We start from the raw sequence: 9346 nt of genomic DNA, 5'->3' as shown, positions 1-9346 counted from the left end.
ACAATGTTTTTATCTCCTCTACTTTGGAAACATACATAGATCGATTCACATCTATGGTTGCGAGCGGATGTGGAACAAGGGTCCACCCGACTATGGTATGTGTCAATGCATTTGCAAGGTCTTTCGACAAGCCGACGACACTCGTTGACCCATTTTGCTTCGGATCGCGAGCATGTGGATGATCGCTCTGTGCGGGTGGCAATGCATTTGCAAGGTCTCGGTACTATGATTCCCTTCGACAACATCCGATGGAGCTCCTCGGTCTTGTGCATCTGTGTTGTCTCCTGTTGATGCTCTCCATGCTCATTGGCTACATAGTGTTCAAGTGTTACGTTGTACTCCCTTTTCCCTTTTCTGTTGAAACAAACTTATGTATCCTGGTATGCATACACCATCGGAGAAAGACTCAAGATAAGAAAAGCAAAGAACGATAGAACTACTAAGCTAAAAAGAGCCCATTTCCTTCCTAGATATCACTCACACTCCTCCTTCTAATGTTGTGCACATGCTTTAGATCTTCACGTAAGACTTCTTCTTCAATTTTGTTGTACAAAAGAAAAAATAATTTTTCGCTAAATTTTAGCTACAAAACAAAGAACGAAGGAGAAGAAGGAATTACCGAGTGGCCCAGCGGCCCTCAACAGCGTCCTCGTCGACATAGTCCGGTAGTCGACGGCAGAGGTTTCCTTCCATTACTCGCCTCCCCATGTGCTTCCGCCACCGCCACCACAGGCAATTGCGACCGAGCCGCTCACCGTCGCCGCCATCAGCTCGTCCGAGCGTGGCTCACTCCTCTCAACCTCGACGCAGCTCGCCCCGCAACCTTGCCGCCGCACGCTGGTTGACACTCTCCGTGAGCTACGGTTGGGAGCTAAGGTTTGTTCACAGTAGAATACATCGATGGGGTGGATTATTACCAAGAAACTCAACGGTTAGCACGTGAAGCTATGCCAGCATGGCATACACGGCTTCTCATTGGCTAGGACCAAATCTTCTCTCGGTTGGAAAGTTGTTGGACGGCGGCCACAAATTTTACAAGAACTAAACCTTCACATCCCTATTATAAGATGTAGGTCCTCGGATGTAATTAGCTCATACTAAGTACTCCCTCTGTATCAGTTTAAGGTGCACACACGTTGTTTAAGAAAACACTTTAACTATCGTTTTGATTAATGAAATGTAAAATATATGTTAAGAAAGTTATGTTATTGATTTTTTTTTTGAATATGAATCTAATAGTATAGTTTTTGTAGACATATACAGATATACTTATCATTTTATTAACTAAATTACACGTTAAAGTTTGTCTTAAATTGTGTGAATGCTGTTGAACTGCACGGAGGAGTAAAAAAAAAAAAATCAGAAATGGGTGTGAATAGCCGGTTTCGCTTTTAGCACCGCCTCGCGCACGCGGTGCTGCGGATCAAAGTAGTCTCCTGCCGTGCCGCCGTACCACGATACCAAGAGTCCAAGACGAAAGGCGAGACGTGCACGGAGAAGGCGACGACGGCCGCCGCTCGGTCGGCAGGCAGGCCCAGCAAGCAGCTTCTTCCGCAGCTGGCCACCTCAACGCCCCGATGACGCTGCCGCGGCTCCACGAATCCCCGCCGCTGCTCCACTCACCACTCCCCCGCCTCCACGCCCCACGCGCTTCGTCACGTCACCCGGCCCCTTCCAGCTCCCCACTCCACGCCCACGACGCCGACGCCGCCGCCTAATCCTCTCACGTCTCCCGCGCTCCTTCTTCCTCACGCAGGATCGGTTACAACAACTCCTACTAGTCAGTCCGAGTTACCACGCCACGCTACGCTACGCTACGCGGGGACAGCAACGCCCCACCGCGCGGTGGCCCCGGCCGCCGCTCCGGCCCCGCGCGCCAGCGTGCCACAGGTCCCCGCACCCACCACCATTACCGTCGCTGTCCCTGTGCCCCTTTCCATTCTGCTCTCCTCGCTTCCAAGCCAGCCTACACAGCGCCACTTGACTCAGACTCCAGCTTCTTCCCCATCCTTCCCTCCACACATCCTCTCCTCCCCCCGCCTTCCACACCACACCTCACACCGCCGAGAGCATGGACGCGAACGGCGCGGAGAAGGGCCGGGCGCCGCCGGCGCCGGCGGGGGCGGGGGCGTACGGGGGCTACGAGGGCGCCGGGGACCGCAAGTGGTGGCCCTGGCTCGTGCCCACCGTCATCGTCGCCTGCATCGCCGTCTTCGTCGTCGAGATGTGGGTCAACGACTGCCCCAAGCACGGCTCCGCGCTCGGCGCCGGACAGCCCTGCGTCGCGGGATTCCTCAGGCGATTCTCCTTCCAGCCGCTCCGCGAGAACCCGCTCCTCGGGCCCTCCTCCGCCACGTACGTACCCTGCTATCCTCGCTCTCTTCTCTTCTGCTCTGCCGTGGCGTCGTCGAATTGGGTCTGCTTCGAGGTGGAATTTGGGTGCACGGATTTGGGGGGTTTATCTTGATTCTAGCAGTCTCGTCTACGAGCACGAAATTGAGATTTCTTCTCTCGGTAGCCGCTTGCGTTCCTAGCTAATTCCCCCAGTAAAGAAAATTTCGCTTCTTTTTCCGTGGTTTCAGCTCCTACTGCTAAAAACCCGGCGTTTTCGTTCTGCCGGTGTGAACACTCGAGTGGAACTAGTCGCAGTTTGCTTCTGAATTCGGATGCCTTCTACACCATCTAGTAAATTCGGGACACGGGGAGCTGTGTCCTATGATTCTAGCAATTCAGATCTCTCGCTTCAACAGCTTGAACCGATCTGAGCTCTGAACCCGTCGAATTCGATCCCATTACCCGGCCCACTCCACAATTTCATTCACACCTGTACTTCGTCCGTAGCTACTAGACATTACTATCCGCCTCACCGCAAGCAAAGCCCGAAAACGATCAAGCTTTCGTTGTATTTTGTGCCTGAATCACTTAAACAAAGGAAATCCCCTCGCTGACGGAGTCAGCCATGATATCTGGTGCTTTTGTTGGGTTACAGCCGCTAATTGACCAGGCTGTGCTGCAGGCGGATGGATTATGTCATGTGTTACTATAATAATAATCTACTAGTAGATGGATTTCTGGAATCTGTTCTGACTTTTGCGAAATCTTTCTAGCGGCACTGTTATAAAACAACACAAACTACCACTAGCCTCTGTGGAGTTTTCTCTTTGACAGCACCGGCATGTCTTTCTTATTTTAATTGCAACTTGTTGTTATATCTGTATCCATTTAGGTTTGCAGCTCACTGACCAGTAACCACCAAAGCGTGATGTTTGTTTTGACTTTGTGTATTTGATCTTGAATTTTATTTCCCCAGTAAGATATTGTAGGATACACGGTGATGAAGTTAATGAACCTTCTCTGTCTTGGCAGTTTGGCGAAAATGGGAGCTCTTGACTGGAACAAAGTCGTCCATCAGAACGAGGGCTGGCGCCTTATTAGCTGCATCTGGCTCCACGCCGGCCTAATCCATTTGCTTGTCAACATGCTAAGCTTGCTCTTCATCGGGATTCGTCTTGAGCAGCAATTTGGGTTTGGTGAGCTTCTTACCATGCTGAATCAGCATCATTTGGACAATGTTCTGTTTCTACGTTTGAACAGAACTCGCTTGAATGGCCGTGATCTAGCAACGTTTTAATTTTCTGGCCAAACTATCTAAAGAATCTAACATTTAATTACCTTAGAGCTGCTATGTACTGTGGAATCTGAAGCACAACCCAAATATGTCAGTTCTCAGCTTCGGACAATATATATCAAAATTTACATGAACTATGTTACTGTATTAGTATTCAGATGTAGATATAATGGTCGATGTTGAGTGTGTTTATTCGTTGCACTTAATTAATACTGTATGCACTGACACTAGTATTTTTTTTGCTTGCAAGTTCGCATTGGTGCCATCTACCTAGTGTCTGGTTTCGGTGGCAGCGTGCTCTCTGCGCTATTCCTGCGTAATAACAATATCTCTGTTGGTGCATCTGGAGCTTTATTTGGGCTGCTTGGGTCTATGCTTTCTGAGCTACTCATGAACTGGACAATTTACTCCAACAAGGTCAAGAAGATACAGAAATGCACATGCATTTTCTTCTACCCAGTTGCCTAAAACCTTTATTTTTTGCTTATCAAGTTAATGTGCTATTGCAGGTAGCGGCCATAGTAACTCTTCTGTTCATAATCGTGATCAACGTGGCAATCGGGATACTACCACATGCCGATAACTTTGCTCATATTGGTGGATTCATCGCCGGCTTCCTTCTGGGTTTTGTTCTGCTGGCAAGGCCCCAATTTGGTTGGATGGAACGCAGTGAGTTGCCACATACTAATCAGCCTCCCAAGTACAAAGCATACCAATATGTTCTGTGGGTTGTGGCGCTCGTCTTGCTGCTTGTGGGGTAAGTCTGACAAACGCAATACAGTTAACACCATTCAGACAGAGTTATGAACAAGAGACTGCGTCGTGTTAATACTAGACATGAAACGAGTCTGATACCGAGTATCCATGTTGCAGGTTCATACTTTCGCTGGTGATGCTCTTCAAGGGCAAGAATGGGAACGATGGTTGCCACTGGTGCCACTATCTAAACTGTGTGCCGACGTCCAAGTGGAATTGCGATACCTAGGCAGTTTCTTCTTCAGTTTACCGTTCAGTTTTCAGCGAGATATGTAGCATGTGGAGGACCATTTTCATGCTTGTATGTTTGTAGATACGAACTGTAGCCGTCGATTACGTTTGTTCTTTAGAGAATTATGTAAATTTGTTTGTCATGCACTTGAATTTTATAACTGGAGCTGTCTACTGTGATCTCCTTTGTTTTGATGTTTCGCCAGTCCGTTGTGTCTGTCCTTTGCAGTGGCTAACATTTTTATGTCCGGACTGAAAATTAGTTTAGTTTCACTATACTTAAAACAAGCAGAGCCGTCCTAGCTCAGTGGTAGAGCGCGTGGCTTTTAACCACGTGGCCGTGGGTTCGATCCCCACGGACGGCGACAGTAAATTTTGTTATTTCATCGTCTTATTTTTTTCAGACTAAGAGCATCTTTCACCCGTCTCCCCGATGAGGCTCCGGCAGTTTTACGAAAAATTGTTCACTCGCGTCGCGTTCTCGGATTCTCGTTTTCGCTTGAATTTAGCCTTTCATTCATCCGGACGGAAAGCGCTCGGGGAATTCGGACGAGATAAAAGCGCTCGGGGAATTCGGACGAGATAAAAGCGCGGGAATCATCTGGTGGCTCCGACTTATCGGTGACAAAGGCTGATCGTCGTCCTCGTCGCATCATTTTTCCGAGATACGGCGCGCGTGCGTTTGGGGGAAATTTTTAGAAGAAACTTGTACTTCTACGGTACTCTCGTTGAACGAAAGCTTTGAACAAACTAAGTGGTGAAACATAGACAAATTACATATAAAACTTCAAAAAATCATAAATAATACATATAATAACTTTGAACAAAAAATTAAACTACTACTTCTTCCTTAATGGCCCCGCCTCATCGTCCTCACGGTGGCGCTTCCGGCTCGTCACCTCCTCCGAAGAGCCGATGTCCTTCGACGCATCGGAGGAACTTATGTCCTCGTTGTCGAAGGTGCTCGCCGGCTGCGCCTTCATTTCCACCTCCACCTTCATCTGGGCCGCCGTGTCCTCAGTCTCTTCCTCCTCCTGCTCCTCGGCCGCTTCGTCCTCCTCTTCGTCCTCCTCCTCGTCGTCCTCTCATTCCTCATCGCTGTCCAACGGCGGGGAATCGTCGCTGCTACGCATTGCAGCTCTGTCCCACAATGGCGCCATCCAGGCGATTTCCCTCACTGTCGGTATCCGATGGCAAAGAGATATTGCTCATGCTGACAGAGGATGGTGAGGAGAGAAGAGATGAATGGCGTCGACCATCAGAAAGCGTATATGTAGGGGTCTATCGACGAAGAGAGCGACGGTTGCTCTTCCGCGGAGTTCGTGCTCCATTACGGCGGTTCGCGCATCGAGGCCACTGTGACGGTCCCCGATGAGGCGTTTGGACTCCCCAGGCCACTTCGCGGACCATTACGGCGGTTCAATGCGTCGAGGCCACTGCGGCGGTTCCCCTTTCCGGCGACTGCACCATCGCTATGTACACGGCGGTTGAGCGTCATGGGCTCGCCGCTAGGAAAATGGGCCTCCTAGACCAAAATTTACATCCATCCGGTGCTAAATAGTGCCGAATTTCGGCCTGGGGAGCCCCAACGGCTGGAGATGCTCTAAACACCAACAAACATAGGCTCTAATGATGCACCGAGCCAACTGTGCAAAGGCAAGTCTCAACTCTTAAGATAATGAAAATATATTTTGATATTTTAGCAAATTAGCCAGAAAAGCAGATTCACCGCCCACCATTTCTTTTATAGAAAATGCATCATTCATTTGGTACTGTTGATCATTGGATAGATTCAAATCGACTGATCAACAGACTGATATACATTCACTTCATAAAGTTTGGCAGCCAATATTTCCACATTTTTTTCTCGGACTAAACACCAAAAACATAGGCTCTCGTGAAGCACACTGAACAAACTGGGCAAAGGTAAGCCCCAGCTCTAAGGCAGTGTAAAATAGTGGTGCGGTTCACAAATTTTGTAGTTTCAAAAATAGGAAATGAAAAAAAAATTCCCCATCATTTCGGATCGACGCACTAAATTAGATTCTTCAAAATAAGAATTTTACCACCTGCACTTGGCACATATATTTTGAAGAGAAATACTTATTATTCACACTTCCTTACATAAAATGGAAAAAAGTGATATTACACAACTTCCCAGAATCTTTATTCGTACAAACATTGGTCGATGTTTCAACCAAGATACTAAATCACCAAAAAAGGAGTAAAGAACACTAAAAGTAAACTACAAATGTATACAATACAGTAGACTTGTTGTATGTTCTATCCTCCTCATTTCTTCATCCAAATGGCCATCTCCTTTGTGAACTTCTCCATTACCAATTTTGGCAGTAATATCGACACCACGGTGGAGTCCTCACCATCATTATTCTTACACTTCGTATGATAACTTATCAACTTCGAAGTGAAATCTCCGGCATGCGGTGTGCCAGCAGCAACAAGCTCAGCTTTTCCAAATTGTAGTGCATTGCCTCCAACCCACTTTGTATCACTAACCTCGTACGTCCTATCCATGCCAAAAGTTGAGCGCTCTCTCCATAATGCCATCAAATCTACCATTGACTTCATGCAATCTTTTGTGGTGTCCATCTTGACTTTGCGCATTAGCTCGAGTATATGTGCTAGCGGCTTGGTAGCCAACTCATTGACTATCAACTCGACCATGGGAGAGAAATGTGCATTTCCATAATAACCACGGGGGACGACACTTTCACTGTTAATGCTTCTCCCACGTGTATTTAAAGTAAACATGACTCGCACTTTTTGACTTGCTTCGTAACCCAATGCGATTGTGCGGCATCGCCACATGACGGCCGTAAGCAGCTCGAATGTTGTTGTAGATTTGGAGAGATGTCCAGGGACATGACTTCTCAAAATCTCCATCTCTTTCGGCCCAAAGAACAGATATTGCACTTCCATGCTTTCCGGTGGAGTTGATAGCATCACATCATCTTCCGTGCAATCTAACCTAGGAAGAAATGATTTATATGCTGGGTAGACATGTGAGAAGGAAGGTGGCACACGTGCAGTGAAGATGTCTCTTTTCCACACAGGCAAAGTGGTCGGGACAAGTTCACCGCATGCAAAATCGGCTATGGATTTTATAAACTGTAGGATACCAAAACCATCGGCAATGCAATGACACATGTGTAGTCCAATAACGAATCCTCCACATTTAAGTTGTGTCACCTGTGGAACACATCAAATATACAATTAGCACGGACATACTTAGTTGATGATTAATTTAAATATTCCTTCACAACAATGATAGGAACATACTTAGTGCAAACAATCATTTTACTTAGAGGCCCAATCATGTAGTTTATTTACAACACCAAATGAACAAAAATAAGCTAAAATAATTTAATAGTTACAGAGTACACTAAGTAATTTGCAAATGCATCGAATAACTTTCAAATTTTAAATTGTTTTATTATGATAAACAGAAAATGGTGTATGTGCACTAGTTACCAGAAATGGAAAAAAGATACCGGACAAAACTTGCCTAGACACACATTTTTGTCTGCATGCAAAATTGAAAATTTACTCAAAAGGCAATAAACACCCTGTTCAAAACATAATCATACCCAATAAGTTTGGAGCGAACCAATAAATTCCACTACTATCGCCCATCAGCTATAGAAGAAAGAACGCAACAAAAGAAAATAAAGTACAATTAAGAAACACTACCTGCAGGAAAAGCAGAGGTTTGCCAACAACATCTCTGGTGTCACCGGCATCCGCCAGGAACTCCTCGACGCAAGGGTACGGCGGCACCAATGGCTGGCCGAGGTCCTCCAACCGCACGTCGGCGGCCGCCTCCACGAACATCAGTCCTTCGCCGGTGCAGTCCACCTCCAGCTTGTTTCCACCGGGAATCTTCCGCAGACGGCCGGCCATCGGGTAGTAGTACACTAATGCCCCCGCTACGGCCGCCTTGATGCCCTTCGCCACCTTGCCCGGCCTGACGCTCTCTCCCGGAGGGCTGCGAAAGAACCCGACGATGGACTCGTAGAATCGCAGCGACCACTGGTCGTCGAGGTCGGAGAGGGCCTTGGTTTCCTGCGGCGTCGGTCTCGCCGGACGCACCAGCTCGGGCTCGCTCCGGCGTGCCGTGAATGTCACCATGGCTTTGTGGTGGTGCGTGTGTTTCAGAGAGAGTGGTAGTGGTGTGGAGTATGGACTACTGAAGCCTGAAGACAGTGCAAAACTTGGAAGGTGGCTCGTTTGCTGTGGTTTGACTTGAGTTTTGAGCTGTGTACGTCCATCCATATATAGGAAGCTGGTGAGGTCGTGGCGATGGTGACTGGTTCAAGGATGGCAGGATAACAGAGAGAGTAGCTCGGGCATACAAAGTTGAAGTACCGTACGAACGAGAATCAAGTCGTGCTCTCGAGAATCAAGTCGTGCCGGCGCGACGATTTCTACCTAGTCACGACAACCCGTCAACTTTGATCCATTCGCTGTTACCGCACGGTCTCCGCTGGCTAGCTGCTGCATGCCGGCCGGCCGCATGGGACGCGGTATGAGCTAGCTTGGGAGCAAACTCATCGTTCATACGGTGGTGATGTTGTCACATAAGTTGATTTGGACGTACGTACTGAGCAAATCTACGGTTAATTTATTTTACTGCAGTCCTAGGCGGAGCTCCATCTTGCCGGTGGCCCGGACATGCGCACTCTCCCGGGCGGCGGTTCCTTCCGATTCTCC

General features: G+C 47.9%; 2 protein-coding genes and 1 non-coding gene across 3 annotated transcripts; 2 read left to right on the top strand and 1 right to left on the bottom strand.

The window, feature by feature from the left end:
- The first annotated feature begins 1961 nt into the window (after positions 1–1961).
- Positions 1962–4810, top strand: LOC127302527 (RHOMBOID-like protein 2). Its single transcript, XM_051332990.2, has 5 exons — positions 1962–2355; positions 3367–3530; positions 3879–4045; positions 4138–4385; positions 4502–4810. Exons 1-5 carry the CDS (start codon positions 2072–2074, stop codon positions 4611–4613), a joined length of 975 nt encoding a protein of 324 aa, XP_051188950.1. The 5' UTR covers positions 1962–2071; the 3' UTR covers positions 4614–4810.
- A 98-nt stretch (positions 4811–4908) lies between these two features.
- On the top strand, positions 4909–4980 carry TRNAK-UUU (transfer RNA lysine (anticodon UUU)). Its single transcript has one exon. It is a non-coding gene; the product is annotated as a tRNA-Lys (tRNA).
- Positions 4981–6907: 1927 nt separating this feature from the next.
- Positions 6908–9058, bottom strand: LOC127298329 (acyl transferase 1-like). The gene is made up of 2 exons (XM_051328218.2): positions 8327–9058; positions 6908–7825 (listed from the first exon to the last, which is right to left on the bottom strand). The coding sequence occupies exons 1-2, from the start codon at positions 8906–8908 to the stop codon at positions 6908–6910; spliced, it is 1500 nt and encodes a 499-aa protein (XP_051184178.1). The 5' UTR covers positions 8909–9058.
- Between the last annotated feature and the right edge of the window lie 288 nt (positions 9059–9346).

This window comes from Lolium perenne, chromosome 5 (genome assembly GCF_019359855.2).
Source record: "Lolium perenne isolate Kyuss_39 chromosome 5, Kyuss_2.0, whole genome shotgun sequence".
Taxonomy (NCBI): domain Eukaryota; kingdom Viridiplantae; phylum Streptophyta; class Magnoliopsida; order Poales; family Poaceae; genus Lolium; species Lolium perenne.
This window is presented reverse-complemented; position numbering and strand designations above follow the sequence as displayed.

Coding starts and splice junctions, on each gene's coding strand:
- LOC127302527 (XM_051332990.2), top strand. CDS start 2,072: ATGGACGCGAACGGCGCGGAGAAGGGCCGGGCGCCGCCGGCGCCGGCG. Junction 4,046..4,137: donor GGACAATTTACTCCAACAAG/GTCAAGAAGATA, acceptor GTGCTATTGCAG/GTAGCGGCCATAGTAACTCT. Junction 4,386..4,501: donor CTCGTCTTGCTGCTTGTGGG/GTAAGTCTGACA, acceptor TCCATGTTGCAG/GTTCATACTTTCGCTGGTGA.
- LOC127298329 (XM_051328218.2), bottom strand. CDS start 8,908: ATGGATGGACGTACACAGCTCAAAACTCAAGTCAAACCACAGCAAACG. Junction 7,826..8,326: donor AACCTCTGCTTTTCCTGCAG/GTAGTGTTTCTT, acceptor TGTGTTCCACAG/GTGACACAACTTAAATGTGG.